The sequence below is a fragment of the Aulonocara stuartgranti genome (genome assembly GCF_965226115.1).
Source record: "Aulonocara stuartgranti genome assembly, chromosome: 7".
In the NCBI taxonomy this organism is placed as follows: domain Eukaryota; kingdom Metazoa; phylum Chordata; class Actinopteri; order Cichliformes; family Cichlidae; genus Aulonocara; species Aulonocara stuartgranti.
Window position 1 is genome coordinate 32754327 of NC_138945.1, and position 19567 is coordinate 32773893.

The window sequence follows — 19567 nt, forward strand, 5'->3', positions numbered from 1 at the left end:
GTGTCCTTTAAAATTCTTCATAAAATTTAAGGAAACTGGACAAGTGGAAGACAACACTATAAGTGTCAGGCCTAAAAACATATATAGCAAATGAGCAGTATCTTAAAATCATAACCTTAAGGAATAGGAAAGGAAAGATCAAAACCCCGACACGGGACCTGAGAGACATGTTTGGCACTTCAGTTGATTCATTTGCTCTTCGTGGAAGCCTCATCAGAAATGTTTCAGTGCAACGGTGCCTGTAAAGAAGCCAGAAGGAAAGGCTGAGGTATTCCAAATTACATAAGAACTGGATTGAAAACAGGTCTTATGGAGAGATGAATCCAGATTTTAAAAAACTGGTTCAAATTGTCATCAATATGTATAGAGATTGGATGAGAGGTAAATCAGAGAGTGTCTACAGCTGTCTGTGACAAACTTTGAAGGCTCTGTCATAGTTTGGGGCTTAAATGCAACCCCAGAGTATTGGGGATCATGTCAAAATTCATCCCTACATCAGGTTCATGGAACTGTAAATGAAGTACCATTAGATTTCGATCTACCATATTCCAGCTGGAAGTCATCTTGTTGAAAAAGGCTTCATTTTTCAGCATGACAATGCAGTAAAAGCAAACCTAGATAGAAAAACACAGTGGAACCCTGTCAGTCATGGAGTGGCCTCACGGGAACTTGGATCTCAGCATTATTAAGGCAGTGTAGGATCATCTTGACAGAGAAGATCTTTGGAATATCCTAGGTTTTACCATTTTCCTATCAAAGTACAAATAAATGGGAGTAACTCAAGACTTTTGCACTGCACTGTAGATTTCAACCATATCATCCAGTCATCGCTGGCATGAGTGGACATGAGTGGATGGTGTAAGGCAAGTAACAGGACCTCAGTAAACAAGTTGAGATTTTTTATTATTTTTCTTATCAGCTGTCAGCCTGTCAGATATGTTACACATCAATGGGAAAGGAGAAGGAACATCTTGGTGAGAACTTATTTCTTTCACCTCCTCAGGTCCCTTATATGCAAAAAAAGCAAATCTGGCCAGACAAAAAGGAAAAAAAAATCACGCACACTGTATGCTCAATAAAAAAAATTTCTCTCCGTTTCCCTACATCAGGTTGATTAAAATAGAAAAAAAAAGAAAAGATGGTTGACTTGTCTGACATCTAGATATTATAGCCAGAGTGTTTGAGCTGTTGTGCTTTCTGTGCTGATCAAATATTCCATTACTCTGCCTGCTCCCCTGCATGTAATAGAGTGGACCATATCCATGTTCAAATAGTATTAGACTGTTAACACTCCCACTCTCTCACAACAGTATCCAAATAATTGCCTCTCTCCACATCTACCCGCTGCAGCTCCAGTTTTAGCTGGTGGTGTGACACCCAGTGTGTACAGCGGGTTGATGGAAATTATTGTTTCATCATGGTTTATTCAGAGAATGCCAACATCCATCTGTCAGAGCTCGAAGAGCAATATTGTTTTGCATCAGGTTTTCTTTATTTATTTATATTTTTAAATTGCTATGTACTGTTGATGATTTGCTTTGTAGAAGCTTTTCAGCAAAGTGGAGAGGAATTTATTCAAAATGACATTTTATTGATCTTAATGCAGAAATCTTCAGGCAACTCTTGCTCAAGAGTTTAAAGGTCATCTTATTACATTATTTCTATCAGGTGTTTTTTTTTTTTTTGTTGTTGTTTGTTTGGTTTTGGGTTGGGTCAAACCAAGAAACAATTCTGGCCGTTCAAAATGCACAGTTCAGTTTAACTGTCCTCTTTTCGTTGCATCTTTGTGCACAGATCAATCTAGGTTTGACGAATCAAACATTTGGTTAGTCATAGAAGATCGTGTGGAGCTTATTTTTCTTCAGAGACCTTTTTCCCTGACAAGAACCTTTAGACTACAAAAGAGTGAGTTTCTTATCTTTGTAAGCTGATTAAAGTACAATTGACCTATTCAGATTTGTAAGTCTACTTAGTTTGAATACACATGCCAGTGTAATCTACTTCTTTTAGGTGTGTTGCTTCCTAACAATTATGTAGGAAAGTGAATTTTACAGTAAGTCGGTTTTATTGTGAGTGAAGATGGAAATTGTTTTGTTTTCTTTCTTTTTTCTTTTTTGTGGTGATGGCACAGTTTGCAGTTGGTTTCACTTGTTGCCTGTGGGCCTTCTGCCTCAATTGGCTAGCTTTCTACCCTTAAAGAGTATAGCTGTTTTCTGCCTTTGGAGACAGTTGCATCACTTTATAGGCTTATTTGTTTGTTTTAAGATTGCTCTCAGTTCCTCTCTTTCTCTCAGGTTTTCATAGCATGTTGGATGTGGTGTCACATTGTTTTAGATTGGGACAAAGAAACCGATTTCTTCACCTTCATCTCTCCCATCAGATGCACTTCTCCATGCTCTTTCTCCGAGTTCATTGCCCCTTTCCTCTCCGAAGCAGACAGATCCTCTCTTAACAGTGTATGAGAATAACTAACATGCTTTAGCAATTTTCAAAAATGAATACATAAGGAAATTCCCATAGGTGTGTTGATTTTGATACCTCATTATGGAAGCATTTAGAGAAGCTGGTAAGCCTGTAATTCAGACCAGCAAACACATGTTGGAAAGATGCCTCAAGGACACTCGTCATGATGGCTGATCTTATGATTAATGATTGTCCTTGAGGACAGCTTGTTTGTAATATGATTTACCAAACTGACTGTGCATAGGCTTAACTCTCATTGGGCTTGCATGTTAATTAATTACACATAGACTGATTGCAGATGAGTTGATTGCTTCACCTTGCTCCCAGCTTATAGGAACAGTTTTATCAGCGCTGTGTGGGGTTGTGAGATCTTTATAGCTGAGCTGTTTACTGCTGGCAATTTCTGCAGGGGATGTTTCTCTTTAGAGATGTATCTATACTAAGATGTATTTCTCAATTGCTCTTCTTTTATTCCTTTTTTGAAAATATCTTTGATTTATACCTGGATCCTTTTAGCTCGCAAATCTCGCTGGCAGGCTTAGATGATAAGTGCCTATAAGTGAAATATAGATACACAGATCAATAAAAGGTTTGGTGGAGTAATACTTCCAGTGAGTTCCTTACTGAACACAACTTGCTCCTTTGATGTTGCTAACCTGAGCTGGATATGCTGACATCTAATAGCAGTAAACGATACAGAATATCATCTTTACATGATAAGGCTGTAATGTGCCTCTAAACAATTTCTGTCCCTGTTTTCTTAGGTCGCCACACTCTCCGTTCCCTCTTTCATGTGAAGCACTTCACTCTGTCATTCAACAGCTTAGGAGATGCCCCTCCCTTCAACCCACTCTCCTTTTTTGCCATCTGCTTTGAAATTAATGCACATGTTGAAAAGTAGGCTAAATCCAAGTGACAGCTTTTTCTCCCTCCTATTTTTAAAGATATGCTGCAGGCAGTGTCCAGCTATGTGGGAGATGGAGTGGAGAGAGCTGGTTTATCAAGTTGCTTCTGCCTCTCAGATTCTCTCACCTCTGCCCTGAGGGATGCTTCTGAGACCATAGCTCATAGCATCGCTTTTCTCAGTTTGCGATCGGCTGTGTTGCTCTTTCACTGCTTTCATTTTCTTGGCCATACTTCTGTTATGCATCAGTCAATTAAATAACACTAAACTATTCCTTTTTCATAGACATTCAGTCAGTTCCTCTGGGATTTCTGTTTTTTGTGATTTTTGAGGGTCAGCACAAATGGATTTGATGAAAATAATATTTAAAACTGGCTGAAATTTAATTCTGTGCTAGTTTGCAGTAAATTGTAGAGCATATAATGGCATGTTAGTGCCACAGAGTCACTTAGTTTCAGGAGAATCATTTTTTGGGGAGAGGGCTTGTGTCAGTCACTGAGAGCCTCTGTTGTAAGACAGCTGAATGCGCCTATGTAGCCGTTTGTAATGTTAATGTTTCTGATGGTTATAGAGAGAGGTGTCAACAATTCTCTCAAAAAAATGTAATGCCTTGGGTGTTCATTTGTGATAGTTTCAGTTTTTGCTGTTTTAAAAGCAGTTAATAAGAAAAAGAAGCATAGCCAGGTTAAAGTCTCAGAACCTGAGTAACATCAAAGGAAAGAAATAAAAAACATTTTTTTTGCTTGTGACTCAATATAATTTTTTTCCGGTGATTGTCGAATGAAGACAGGCAGGTTTAGAGTGCAATCTTTTAAATGGACTGGTTCTTAAGTAGCACTTTTCTAGTCAATTCAAGCACTCAAATCGCTTTCTTACTACTAATCGCATGCACATAAGTGTTTTTTGCACATAAATGTACAAACACTTGCACTCCTGGATCAGTAACTCTACCTTCTCTACCTTCTGAGCCACAGCTGCCCCATCCTATTGCTGATGATCTATGTTATTTAGCACTGTCTTGCTGAAATAAGCAGTACTTAACTGGAGGAAAAGAAAGATGTAATCTAGATGGAAGCATATGTCAATCCATGTCTACACTGAGTGTACACTGAGTCATTGTACACCGGATTAATGCATGTAAGTTCAACTAGATTGGTATTTTAAATGCACATACATTCATGGTGAAGTGTGATCATGAAAAATCTGTAGAAGCTGTTAAAATGTGAAGGAAAGAGATTGATTTGTCTTAATGTTCTGTTTCTGGTACATTTTTAAAGCTAACATGAAATATTTTATAGCATTTCACATGAAGTGCACTGCGCCCATACAGTGGTACAGAAATAGACCACTCATATTCATATCTTTTGAGCCATGAAAAGAGGTGTAACCTTGTATTTTTGGGGTCTGTTTATACTGCTGCCATGTTGTGGATTACAGACACTGTACGTGGGCTAAAGCCTCCAATTAAGAGACAGCCACAGTGTTACATCTGAAAGGCATAAGCAGCTACATATGGCCATGCACACTCTCTCTTTCTCTTTCCCTCTCACTCTCACACACACCCACACACACATAATATACACATAGTCTTTCCACGCTTGAGGCTTTGGGCTGTGATCTTTCCAAAGGTTTCCTCCTGTGGCCCGTGTGCCAGACAGTCTGGAGAGCTGTGGAGGGGCTGGCGTCGCCTCGCCTGCTTGGATGAAAAAGCCAGTAACATTTGCTTTCCGTGGCACAGCAACCAGCTTCCTCTCTTCTCCGTTCCACCTCTCCTGCCCTATCTCCCACCTCCCCTGCTTCTCCTCTTGAGGAGGATTACCGGCAGAAACTGGACGTTTGATCCTGCCTTGCTATCCACCATTGCTGTATCCGTCTGACAAGGCTCTTTGTTTCTTTTACTCTTCCAGACGTCTCTCTTTCTTGCTCTGACTGTGTTTAAAAAAAAGATAAAAGTTAAGCCCTTTTGCTGTCTGCTTTTTGATGTCTCAGATTTAGCTCCGGTCTACCTCGAAGGACCCAGGACAGGTGGATCACAGATATGCAAAAAGTTAATTCAATTTTAACTGGAATGGAGCATCGAAGATCATAAAGACAGTTGTTGATAACTTATGACTGTTTCCTTTGATAATGTAGAACGAGCAGTGTAAATGGATAATTAACTGTCATGAAGTGACGGGTTTTCTCAAGCAGCAACGCTCAGAAATATATAAAAACATAGCAGGCGATGACTTGCATGCTTTGTAAGGGCTTTTTTGTCTGTGTTTTTCTTACCGCTGTGACAGTGTTGTTCATGATTAATTGTGAGGGACAGTGCCAACAAGCTTTCCTTTGTAATTTGCAGCAGAGATGTAAACAGGAAGTGTGCTCCCAATACATAATGTTGTTGACTCAACTACACAGGGTGATCAGGGCCAAAAAAGTTTGATGTCATTGTGATACATTGTGACAGAGGACAGGATTCACTGACCTTAAGCTGTCAAGCTAAAGTGTAAACAGAGTTGCTTCATTAAGGCCTGATGGTTGCGTGACTAAGTTGAGGAAAGCCACCCCCAAAAAAGAAATAACGCCCTTTCAATGTAGGCAGTAATTATAGGATTGCAAGCAGCTCTTGAAATCCAAGCTAACTGTGATTAATTTGTATTGACACTTGTCACGTTGCTTTTAATATTTGTTGAAATAAATAAACGCTGTTATTACAGAATATTATATAAGATCAGGTGGACTATACCAAAGGAACTGTAGAAGTGAAAAATACAAGTTACAGTTACAGTAATATTTATAAATATTTATAAATGTTAGTTTTTTTTTTCTGTGACATAACTTTGTTTAAAGTAGCAAACCGGACATCATATAGATCAAAAATGTATATATTATATACATTTTTGATAGAAAACAACACTCAGTGTTTATCAGGAGCATCCTTTCTGTCTGAATGAAAAGGCTGTTAATATTCAGTCCTTATTCAGACGGTAATGGGCAAAGCAGAGGCCAAAAATACTTTGCAGTAAGAAGCAATGCGCCTTTCCTTCTGCTGAGTCTAAATAATAATCTATTTATCAAAGTTGGGCAATCATAAATAGGTGTGACTTTAAGCTGAGAGTAATTATTTCCTATTATCCTAATAAAGACATTGGAAATTTCAAGGGAAAAAAGTATAATGGATGCTGAAGGTCTGGTATTTTATATAGAGCAACAGCTCGCATACCAGAGTTGATGGTTCCATCCTCGGACCCTCTAGTCTTGGGTAAGATACTAAACCCTGAGTTACCCCTAATGCATCTGTGTGAGTGTGTGAGCATTAGGTTAATCGCACTGAGACAGAGAAAAAAAATGGATGTGTGCATGGATAAATGAGGCTTGTGGTAAGAAAGCAATTTGAGTGCTTAAATAAAGTCAAAAAGCACTATATGAGTACCATATTTTTCTATGGCTTTTTCATGAAGAATATAAATTTACATTGGATACGGACTGACTGATTAGATGCATGCATTATGTGAACGAGTTGTTTGCTGTTCAGACAGCTTTTTGTTAAGCCTGTTGTTGTAACGGGAGTGCTTCTTATGTAGTGCAAGTTACTTTAGCATAAAGTCTAGAGCAGCCAGGGATCCACCAAGCTTCCAATTAGTAGATGACGTGCTCTACCTCCTAGGTAATGGACACCTCATTGCAGTTTTAGGTCACCATTGTCCAGTATATCACTGATAGTATATAAACTATATCTTACAGCATCCACCCGTCCAATCACCTAATCTGTAAATTGGCTGATTGGTGCATTGTGTGTCACATCTAAGCTGTATGATGATTGAAGTGGGCTGAGCTCGGTCCCACAGCCAGTTGGATAATTAACAGGCTGTTCTCCATGTTAATAGCATTAGTCACCTTGGAGATAATCACAGGCATCTAGAGCACAGAGCCGCAGCCCCTCAGTGTACCTGATAGCCTCCTTAAACAAAGAGCTGACAAATAGACAGCACTAGCTTGTTGACTTTTGGCATAATGTATTTCTTTATTTGTACTAATTGGAAGGTTGGTGGATCCCTGGCTGCCCCAGTCTGCAAAAGGAATAGTACAGGACTATTTAATCTTTGAGAAAACCTTGTTTGACATTTGTGTTCTCAAATACACCTGCAGCCATGTGAAAATCAAAACTTAAATCCTGTGAAACACTAAGTACAATTCATGATTAAGTAGCTTGTACAGTAGAACCACCTTTAGTAGCAATAACTTGAGGTAATAGTTTTCTGTTTGATTTTATCAGTCTCTCACATTGTTTGTTCTCCATCTCCTGCCCATGATTTCAATAGTGTTGAGGTCTGGAATTTGATTGGGTTAGTGCAACAGGTTTTTTTTCAGCCACCGTTGTAGATTGCTGGTGTACTCGGGTCATTGTTCTGTTGCATAAGACAGTCTTAGCTGTCAACACACGACCTCATATTATACTCTAATACTTTGGAATGAAGAGGAGTTCAGAGAGATCAGTGCCTTTAAGGTGCTCAGACCCTGTAGCTGCAAAAGCCCAAACCACCAGTGTGCTTAATGGTTGGTATAGGGTGTTTGTGCTGATATATCGAGTTTGGCTTTCTCTAAACGTGCCTCTGTACATTGCAGGCAAACAAGTTGTCTTTGTGTTTGTCTGTGCAAAGGACATTGTTCCAGAGGTCCTGTAGTTTGTTCAGATGTAACTTGGCAAACCTAAGCCATTTAACCATGTTCTTTTTAGAGAGAATAGGCTTTCTCCTACCAATCCATACTTTTTCAGTGTTTCTTAAAAAACAAAACATGCTAACTTAGGCCTATAGAGTCTGCGATGGTTTTTTTGTTGACATTTCTCTGCACACTCTGACCTAGCTTTCTTCGTGTTAACTCATACCTGAATGCTCCAGACCAGAAAACTGCCAAATTTTTAGCTTTTGTATAGGTGGCCATGCTTGATGATGATCATAGAGAACACATAGTTCTGCAATTTATTTTTCCTTTTTTTCTTTTGTTATTCTGGGATTCGTTGCATGTGTGACTAACAGTCTGTAATTTGGAAAAATATAGAGACATATCAAAGCTTATCAGTGTGTTTCACACTCTCATCTGTTCGGATTGGTTGCCAGAAGCTCATATGGTGATTTTGGCTTCCAGTGAAATATGATTCATCTGTATCTGATTCTGTTTTTCACTACAAGCATAATTTGTTTTGGGGCCACAGAAGTGTTTTTAATTAAGTTACTTATGATGAATCTGAAATGTTAAGAGAATGTTAAAGTCGTTGTATGTGTGCTATGTAAAAAAAAAAAAAAAAAAAATGGAAGGGGAAAAAAAAAAAGTCTATACAGATTTCAATTCATAGTTATTTTTTCAGCCTTCTTTGAGTCAGCCTTAAGGAAATGCAGCTCTGCATCATATTATACAAGGCAGTGACTTAATGAGCCTAACGAATGTAGCCATGTTCGGTTAAGTTAGGATCATTTTGTCTAAACTATGCATTTAAAATGAGTATTTGTTTTGAGCCTTTGTTTTGTGTGGAGAGAGCTAATGGGTAATTTATCTTACTGTGAATCTAAATCACCGCAATGAGTCTCACGTTGTGAGGGAAACTCACAGGGGAAAAAGAATAGATGCAGTTCTCCTCTCCATGGCCTCGTGTCATAAATTACCTGGCCATTGATCCATGGGTGTCTAAGATTCTCGGTGGACCTCCTCCACACATTCATCAAGCTTTAAGTCTACAGCTAATGCCTCAAACACACACTCCTCTCTGGAGGGTCACCAACATGGCCTGTTGCTTAGATACAACACAGATTTGTATTTATATGAAGAGAAGATTGTACCTGGAGGGCTGCATAATGCACCAAGATGTTTGAACATCTTGGCCTGTGTTAGATTTTTGGTTTAGTATTGAGAAGACACTTTTCATACGCGTAAAACAGTTTGAACAACACCTGCAGAAAGGAGGAAGAAAGCCTCCTGTCTGCCTGATTCTTTGAAACTTAAAACATAAGAAAATATAAGAAAACATATCTTGAATCTGTTTGAATCACATTTGGGAGGTTAAGAAGAAAATCTGAAATAGGAAATTCAGGTAATGTAGAATTAAGTGGCAAATGCATTTGTTCCTTAACTCATTTCCATTTTCTCTGTCAGCTCTGCGCCAATCACATGTGTTTTCATTTCCTCTGCAATATTCTTTGAGCAATTTTTGTGACAAATGCAATCAGTGGCAGAGTTGTCACTGCAAAGTGACAGTGCTGATGACTTCATAATCAAGTTGTGTTGATGCCAATCATTATATTCATACAAAGTTTTTAACTCTGAAGGCACATACAAGTTGAGCTGGTTGCAAATACAGGTGAAAGCAAAGAACGAGCCTCTCGTTCCAACAATAAACTTCAGTTTTATTGCCCTGCATTTCAGTTGTCAACAGTGTTCATTGTTGCACATTGCTGCTTTAAGGAGTTCTCTTCTTGTTGCCGACTTTGTTTGCAGTGCTCCATCTGGGATTTGAGAATATATGTACAAAAATTGTGGCAGTCCATTCAGGAGATGTTCCAGAGGAAGACCTGACCTGTAGTTCTAGTGAAGGAATCAGTAAAAACATTAATTTCATTCTCTATAAAATCACAATTCTTGAAATAGTTATATACATGCAACAGTCTAGATGAGAGTGGTTAACCATGTGACTACTGAACAGACCACTGTTATGAACATAGTGATACCATAGTGATACAGCAACATCAGGAAGAAGGAACACGAGAAACTTGAGAAGTACCAAGGACTCAGAGAAGAGCTCAAGAAGATGTGGAGGGTGAAGGTAGCAGTGGTCCGAGTGGAGCACTAGGTGCAGTGACTCCCAAGCTAGGCAAGTGGCTCCAGCAGATCCCAGGAACAACATCCTAGATCACTCTCCAGAAGAATGCAGGACCCTCAAGCTCCCAGGCCTCTGGTACAGGACCTGAGCTCGAAGGATAGACCGCCCAAATGAACGAGAGGGGAATTTTATCTTTTTTTTATATATAAAATTAACATAATGACGTGATAATCCATAAAGAATAGTATCCCATCTTGCACTGCTACTAGTAATTTTAACTCATTCATAAGTTGTAGTTAAGGTCCCATTTCCTTTCCCACATAATTATCCATGAGAGCATGCTCTTTGTTCCTAGCGTTGGTCATTTCCACATCAAAAGGTAAAAAGGAGGAAAGTACAGTACGTTAAGACACACCATTCCTCCTTTTTTCAACATTACCTTTAACTCTCTCCCATTGAAAAAGGCTTTTCATTCCCATGAAGATGACTCTTTTGTTGTTGTTGTTATCTTCAGGTTCACTACTTTCATGTGGGAAGCATGTTACTGATGGCTTGTTACGCTTGTGCAACTAATGCATTCTTCCTCACACTGTGTGCTTCTGATCTCATACCCAGTGTTAGTGCTTGTGTTTTTATGAGTAGCCAGTGTAAGGGTGAAGGTAGACTTGATTAAATTATGCTCTACAGCTGTGGTGACTTTCTTCCACTGGAGTCTATGATGCTCTAAGCTGAATTATCTTCCTTTGTAATGGAGATTAACCTCACTAAAAAAATGTACGTAGCCTATTTAACTTCCATATTTTAACATGGGCCACGTGAGCCTCACTAACGAAGCAGTTCTGCCTCGACTGCTAAGGGTTGTACAAGATTTAAAACTGTGGTCAATCCTTCCCTGCTTACAGGCTTTTAGGGGTAATAGGATAAGATTAACACATTTGCATACTATTGCCATGAATTATTCATGCAGTGTCCTCTTCTCTAATTTGCAGGAGCAGGGCCTGTCTCCTCATTCACTTTAACATCTGGGTGACCTGGAAGTGAAGCAAAAGAGCCCCAGTGCCTATCAATCCACTCTTAGTGTCACCTGGCACGTGCCACCCTTGTATTAGCTTGGTACTTACTATAGCTCAGCCAGCCATGTGCACTAGGGTGTGGATTGGAAAAACTGTTGCAATTTGAGATAAAACTATGGTTTACTTAAACATATTGTCCAAGTATTCCTAATGCATTTATTCAATTTTATTTTTAAATGTAACTTTCATTTTGCATCCGTTGCATGTCTGCAGCCCTGGAAACTCAGATGAATCATTGGCTCTTTTAATGTTCATCAAAGCAGACATTGATCACAAATAAGGAAGTCCCAAGAACACAGAGAGGAACTTTGCACTCGTGTTCATATTGATTTTGTTTGTTCCTTTTTTGCGCATTTAAAAGAGAATAGATACAACATGATAGCCTGACAAGAATGAGAGCTTAACTCACTGGCGTTGACACTGGTAAGACCTCATGATAATTTGTGGGGCAAATGCTAAAGACTATTTGGTATTCAGTTTCCACATAACAGATAAGTAGTTTTTTGATAAAGCCAGCTAGCGATGTAATATCTTTGCAATTTGCTAAACTGGTAATTACGCTGAAAATTATGGGATTTTAAAAAATGGCTCAACACAACAAGCTGGAGATCACCTCAAAGTGACTTTACAAAATTAGATGTAAAAGCTGTTAAAGACTGCCAATTATATACCCAATATGAGCAGTCAATTAAAAATAACAGCATGCAAGTTTTCTAACTAAAGTAGAATATATCAGTTTTCTTTGTTACCTTTTATTTTAGGTAAATAACCAGTAATAATAAAGATACCACTGACACCGGGTGTTTCCTGGTTTTCAGTTTCTTTCTACTTGTAGTTGGAAATCATCATTTTCAATTGGAACAGCCTCTCAGGTTGAATTTTAAACTCTGAAAGTCAGAACACCCCAACTGCCAATCTTAGATGGCAGCTGTTAACATAAATAGTAGTAAAACTGTTAAACTTTTACTCTGTCGTGCATTTGTGATTTGCCAAATAGGCTTTTGGTAGATCATTGACCAGAGTCTGCCTGTGAATGTGCTGCAGCGGTGTTTTAATGTGCAAAAAGAAAAAAGAGCATTGTTTTGTATTGCTAATGAGTGGCTCAAAATGTTTGGTATAAACAGCATGTGCAAATGAATACAGCGCTGAGAATTATGAATTATGAGCATTATGTAACATGCATGTGCTTATGCTGCTTGTACTAGGCTGAAAGTATTAACTTTGTCTGACCCTTCTGGTTGTTTTTAGGTTATAGTCATAACCATCCATCATATATTATTAATATCTACTAAATCTAGTAATATATGTCAAATATTTTACAAATATTAATTTATCATTTCACAGCACTAGCAATCTGGTAGAAATGTTTTGTGAATTTTTGAAGCTCTTTTTTCCCCTCACCTTGTTCCTTTGTTGGCTAGTGATTTAGGCTGAATGGGGTTATTACACAGCTGGTGTAATGGAGATTTTATGTCTCGAGTTTAGCACTTGGATGAGGCATATTTGGGAAGACTGAGTGCTGATCACTACAAAGCATAGACCACTCATTACCAGAAAGCATTTGCCTCCCTTGCTTGCATCATTAACAAAATATTTGAGATCCATGATCACCTTTGCGTTTGGATGCATGCACGTGCATCTTGGTAGGTGTGCAAATGTGTGTGTTTAGACAGCTTAGTCAGCCTTATGCTTTAGTCTTTCTGAGCTCCTTTTTGCTGCTCTCCCTCACCTGCTGATGGCTCTCTTCCTGCTGTTGTAAAGATACAGAATGATTCACAGCCTCTAGTCACAACATGGGGCTCCCAGCTCCCAGACAGGCATCAGTCTCTTTCATTGACTGCAGTTCTGTGACTGACTGTCTGAGTATCTGATGATCTGATCTGACTCACCTCAGTCTGCTGCTTATAAAGCCCTCTCCTCTCCTCTCACCATTTAGTTCCCCTCTTATTTGACTTCAATTGCTTTACGTGCTAATTATTGCTCTTCTTCTGAAAGTGCATGTATTGGTAAAGTTATGTTTCCCCAAGGGTAACGGTTCTAAAATGTCCAACAGTGAAAAGTATACTCTAGTGAAATGAAAATATAATCACTACCTTTGGAAATAAGGTGAGCCAAATGCACGATACTGTGTTTGCAACCTTATCTGCAAGCTATACCTAGTGCTTGTTATTGTGTCTGGACAAAATAGTTTATCTGAACAACCTACTGCATTGCGTTGTTTTTGAACGCACCCTGGACTTGTTAGATGTGCCTTGCTGCATACACTGCCAAGTTTATTAGAAACAGTTTTTTCTTCATACACTTTTTTTCATTTGTTTAAACTGTATTCTCTTCTTTGTTATATCATAATGGTTCTGTTAAAATACATTTAGATTTATATAAAATACTATTACTGTTGTTTTGGTTTCACTGATGTCACTGTCTTTGCTTAATGGGAACTCTTGCCAGACACATCTGGTACCAGAAACAAAGTATCTTCTTTCTTTCTTTCTTTCTTTCTTTCTTTCTTTCTTTCTGTCTTTCTGTCTTTCTTTCTTTCTTTCTTTCTTTCTTTCTTTCTTATGTTTTGTTTGTAAATTTGCATCTAATTTGTGAAGCGATAGGGGCTAATTGATTCAGGAAACTGGTTCTGATCAGATCAATTTGGAAGCAGTTCTTCTAAATTCTAAGCCTTACATACAACCTCCTCTCTTTTTTGTTATTTCTTCCCCGTGGGCTGTGATCTGCCCCACCTCATTCCCCCTTTTCCCAGACACCAAAGAGCTACAGTTTTTTTTTTTCTTTTGGGGGGGAAGCAAAAAACAAGTCACAGTTCCCTGTTACTCCTCCTCTCTCCTTCCATATTCATTTGCACACTTTTCTGCATCCCATTTCTCTAATTTGATGTTGTGCGGTTCCAGGAGGAAGTTCTAATTTGTATCTTCTTAGATATGAGCATGTAGTGGGTGTGTGCAGATAAGGACCACCCTCCCACAGGAATAATGCATTATTCTCTGTGTGATGTAGCGTGGTGATATGGTGGAAGGGCTTGTCAAGGATGTGATGGGTCTTTGTTACCTGACTTTTTCCTTTTTTTTCCCTTCCTCTTGCCTTCTATCTCGGCACTCCTCCATGCCTTCCTGACAAGTGTGCCTCTTTAAAGAGCTGTTTGCTGTTTGACTGAGAAGTCAAAATCAGAACATTGCTCCAGTGGTGCACACACACCACCTTGTAAAAAGCCTCATCCCATCTCTCTCCCTCTCTTTCTCAAAAATCGTATTTAACTTTGCCATATCTGTTTTGCTTTTCACTTTCCGTTGCTCCTAGACTTTCACTTTCTATCTTCTAAACATGTGATTTAGTTGAAATACTTGCACTGATGCCTGAATCTGATTATTACTGAACTTGCTTCTAGATTGAACACCTTTAGAAGCACGATTTTCAAACTAAAGTGAAGTAAGAGGAGTACTGGGTTGACACCACGTTGCCTTCAGGTGGCAAAGACTCAAAGCAAACAATAAACACACTTGTGTGCTCAACAGAAATGCACACAAGCTCATTTGTTTGTTCACAGTTGCGTTTTTTTTTCCTGGTATGTGGGGGAGGTATTTATGCAAAATACCACGTCTCTATTTCCATCTTTTTTTTTCTCCATGTAAAAAGAGTGTTTTGTAGGTTTGAAGAATTCTTAGACATCAGGTGCACGCAGCAGAACAAGCACGATAACAGCCATTGTTTTAGTCATACAGCCACACGTGGGAGTTATCTTCTTTTTGTTAGTAAAGTTTTGGAAGTAGACTTCATAATCAGTGAATATGTCTTTAATGAGTCTATGCTGGAAAATAGTGACAGATGCTTATCATAGAGGCCCTAGAGCATAAAGGTAATGTTGTTTGGTAGTGGCTCCATGTTATAGTGGTTAATACAGTTGCCTGAGACACCAAAGATTCCTGGTTCCAGACAGTTAAAGTGACTGCTTACCTTCAGGCTTCCCACACACAAGACATTTTCAGTTTCTAAAGCATCTGCTTGTATTAGTTCTATTATTATTATATTTTGTTACATACCTGACTGGTGGGAATAATGCCAACGTAAAGCCGCTTTTTCAACAAACTCAAGTCCCGAAGTTTTCTCCATGGTGTGAATGCCTGCCCAGGGTTTCGCTCTAACTCACATTCTTTGCCTCCTTTAACACCGAGTCTTTTGTTTGCTCAGAAGAGTTTTCACAGTTTCTCCGATTGTTGCGCCATTCAATATTTCGACAACATGGGGAAGGCTATCAGTGGCTAACAAAAGCACTGTCCTCCAGTCTTTCATCTGGTGGCAGACACACACACACAAACAGAACTGCATGGCTAACGTGACACTTATATTCAACCAGTGTGATTGCTGGTGTTATTATTATTCAACGACCAGTACCACCAGATTGTGCAGGAAACGTTAAAAATGATGGATATACGATTGCTCTGAGTTCATGTAACTTTGAATTCTCCTTAAATTAATAAAATATACATAGTTGGTGAATTTTAATTAAAATTCTGATGTTTCTTTTTTATCAGTGTCTCAATGCGAGATGCACTTGCAACCCTCTAAATAAAATTCAGGATTTTCTGTGCTTTGCCTTGAATTTGTTCCAGACACTGAGGTAATACTTGATAGATTGTGCTGAGGACTACATCAGCTTAAGGGGATGACCATACTCTGTTTTCTATCAAGTGCACCCACTCTTCCCACTCTAGGAGAAAAAGTATATGTATTCTATTTATTTACTTTTTTATCATTATTTTTAACTTCGATCATAGCAACTGTGCTTATTCCTACAGTGGTTTTCTTATCGCCAAATATACATTTGAATGTCAGACACATCTCCCGCCTGCTGATCCATATCTGTAGATTCTCTCTTTCTCTCGTTTGTAAACCACTCCAGCAAATGTTACCTTTTCTTATCTGAATTGGGAAAATAAGCTTTTTTTCTTCACCCCATTCACAGCACGTGTGGATCTGTAGACAGGATAACCTTGGTTGCTGAACTGTAAATGTCACTGTGGCTTGCTAGCCAGTTGCATTTCTTTTCACAGGCCAGTGTGGCTCTCTTACGGGGGCACACCCGTGACACCAGGACTAAGCAGATGTGCACACATGAATGAGAATGAGTCAGCAGGGCTCTCACTGTTGACCAGGAGAGGCTGGCTGAAATATCATCAAATGCCAGAAATACTTGACAGATGAAAGATTATCAAAGAGATAATAGCAACAAACACGATGTGCTCTGCAAAAACAACCCCCCCCCCCCCCCCCCCCCCCCCCCCAATCCCTTCAGGGTGAAAACCAAGGCTGAAGAAGGTGATGACCAGGCGCAGCACCAGGACACACTATAGCTCATCTAGCTGCAGAAAGGCACAATGCACACCTCTCAGTGCCTGGAAAATGGATAATACTGCACCTGAAAACCCACTGGAGCTTATTGTTGCTGCCTTTGAAAGGATTTTAACATTAACTAGACATCAAGTGTGACTTGCAAGGCTTCTGGTTAATTTACTGGTTTTATCCAACAGCTATTACAAAGATGGAGTATGTTGTCAACGCTTTTACTAGAATCAAAGCAATCAAGTTTTTTGTTTCATACATACTCACTCATTTATGTCTCCTTTTGTGTGTTCTTTCTGCTTCCATGGCCATCAGTTTATATCGCTTGCATGCAGAAAATTGAAAGGGCATATCTAAGCAGCATCTGGATTTGCATGCTAGGTAATTTGTTCTTCACACAGAAAGATGGTAGATGGGAGGCAGTTATGCTTATTAATATTTCAATACTGCGGTTATTGGTCTGTGCCTCAGCCCTCAAGGTTTATCTGTGTGATGGCGTATTTTGGGGACTGAGACCATCAATATTCGTGGCAGGAGGGTATTATGCAGTTTATTATGAGCATCCTTTGCCTGCTGTAGGTTCCCAACCATTGCCCCCAAATGGCTCTTCAGTCTCAAGATCACTAACTTGTGATCTTGAAACAGTGTTCAGCAATTTATTTATTTTTTTTACTGCCAGTGTAAAAACAGAGGGTGCCTGACTGTCATGCATTAATTTAGACTGGCATACTGGCCAGGGTAGTTTAGCGGTCTGCAGGGTAGTTTTACGTTACAGCATCAGTGGATCTTGCTTAAAGTGTGTAGTTTAGAGATGTTTTATGCATATACTCTTTATATAACAGGTCGATGAATTTGGTTAGCAAAGGTGTATGAATCAACTGTATGGTCCATTGCCCATAGGTCACAGATAAAATACTAGAATTTCAATTACCAGTCTTCTTGACTGTACTGTTAGTAGCATTAATGCTATTAGAATATTATTGTGGTTAAACCCCCCCACCAAAAACCACAAAGTGTGCACTTTTGCAATTTAAAAAAAAGTGTTTAATTGGATCAATTTTTTTTTTAAAGGGAAAATGGGAGAAAAATGGGCCATTGTGTTGAGATCAACTTTTAAATCCTACCTTTTTTGTGGAGGGGGTGGGGTGTGTGTGTGTGTGTGTGTGTGTGTGTGTGTGTGTGTGTGTGTGTGTGTGTGTGTGTGTGTGTGTGTGTGTGGTCCTCCTTTTTATATAAAAAAAAATGAACAGATTAAGAAGCTGAATGCTTTCCTAGCAATTCAGAGACAACATCATTAACTGCATGGACTTGTAAGACTGTGTCTCTACCTGTATATACGCTGAACATTGGAATATTCACATTTCTGTAAAATTTGTAAGTTGCACATGGCATTTTAAAAGGAATTTGTGTAATTGTTGTTGGACACTCTTGAGACCTTTCAGTATGAGGTAAATGTCAGAAGCCATCAGGTCGAGTGTGCCTCGGAGCAGGTCTTTGCTGCTGGGCTTGTCCAAGGACACCTTGTCTCCTCTCTTTGCACTCCTTATTTCAGTCTGAGGAACAGCCCATCAAACTCAGGAGAAGCAATCATCAGTTTCATATTTGGTGCTGAAAACCAACACAAACACATTGGGAAGGGATAAACTGGGGCAGCCTGGCCATCATTAACCAGGAAATTATCTATTTCCAAGAATGCTGTGGCACTGAATTATAATATTAAACTGACAACATGTTTCCAAGGAAAACATACTTCTTGTTTAGTCATGTTGATAAACACCTAAATGAGTCCAAGATGTGTTTTTTTTGTGAGTGTGTTGTTGTTTTTTTGCTTTCATATTGTTTTGTGAATTTATAATTAAATGATATTATTTATTTCCTTTTTTTTCTGGTTTTAGTTCCTGTGTTTGAAGAACATCCGGACATTTCTGAAGGTGTGTCATGACAAGTTTGGGCTCCGTAACAGTGAACTCTTTGACCCGTTCGACCTCTTTGATGTCAGAGACTTTGGCAAGGTGAGTTAAACATTACAAAACATGGATTCATGTTCAGCTGTTTAGTCTCCAAAATGTCCTTTGACATTGCATGGGACAGAAACAGTACTGCCCACTTTAACTGCGCTGGCTACTTAGAGACATGATGTTGCTTGTGTTTCTGATAATATCAATCAGGCTACAACATTCAAGATGTGGCATTTTTCTGATTAGATCTTGTTCTACAGGCTGGAGTTTGAGTCTGGACATTTTTCAGCTTTGAAATGTGGAATTTGCTGCGTTTATCACATGATACTCGTTTTTCTTCTGCTGTTACTACTGCTTGTTTGGAACTTATGAATACTCATTTTGCCCTCAATATAATGTGAAAAGCATGTGTAGAAGACATGTGCATTATAGTGCAGCATGCCTGTAAGGCTTGCATGAGTTTAAAGGTAGTTCAAAGTCAAACTGGTCAGCTGGTTACATTAGCTGTCATTGTGGAGCTGAGAGCTCAGCTGAGCATTTGGTGTGTAGCACCTCAGGGTCAGCAATCTCATCTCGTGTCACTAAGTGACGAGAGTTAAGTGCAATACTCTTTCCTAACATTCTGCAATCTGTGCCTACAGTAAGGTGGGATATGTGTGTTGGCCCAACAGTGAAGATGTCTGACTCACTTGTGCATAGTATTAGCTGATGAAGAGTTTAATGAACATTTGTTTTGTGCAATATTAAAGTGGACTTTTAAAAACGTATTTAGTGGTTAACCAGAGACCCTCAGAGGAATTTCCTAAATGTGAAAATTTAGGCAGACTGCAAAGCTACATGTTGGCTCCTTGTACCTGGCTTGACAGCCAGACATCTAGGAAAGAAAAACACTCGAGGTGGTTTAACATCAAATCAGGATTTCTTTGAAGATGATCTTAGCACTTCTACCAATTTGTTGATCCAGAAAACTCAGGAGGGGATTATATTTTTCTACCAGAACTGGGAATACCTTAGGATGCACTCAGCT

The 19567-nt window shown here is 39.0% G+C and overlaps 2 protein-coding genes across 8 annotated transcripts in view; both read left to right on the plus strand.

The window, feature by feature from the left end:
* Positions 1-19567, plus strand: part of vav2 (vav 2 guanine nucleotide exchange factor) — a 193540-nt gene that overhangs the window by 36826 nt on the left and 137147 nt on the right. For all 7 annotated transcript variants that reach the window (XM_082538844.1, XM_082538846.1, XM_082538845.1 and 4 more), the window contains exon 2: positions 18478-18594. In XM_082538844.1, coding sequence (XP_082394970.1) covers positions 18478-18594 — 117 coding nt within the window. The remainder of the gene's footprint in view (positions 1-18477; positions 18595-19567) is intronic.
* The window catches only part of LOC309709922 (uncharacterized protein), a 322961-nt gene that overhangs the window by 29410 nt on the left and 273984 nt on the right, over positions 1-19567 (plus strand). The window lies entirely within an intron of this gene.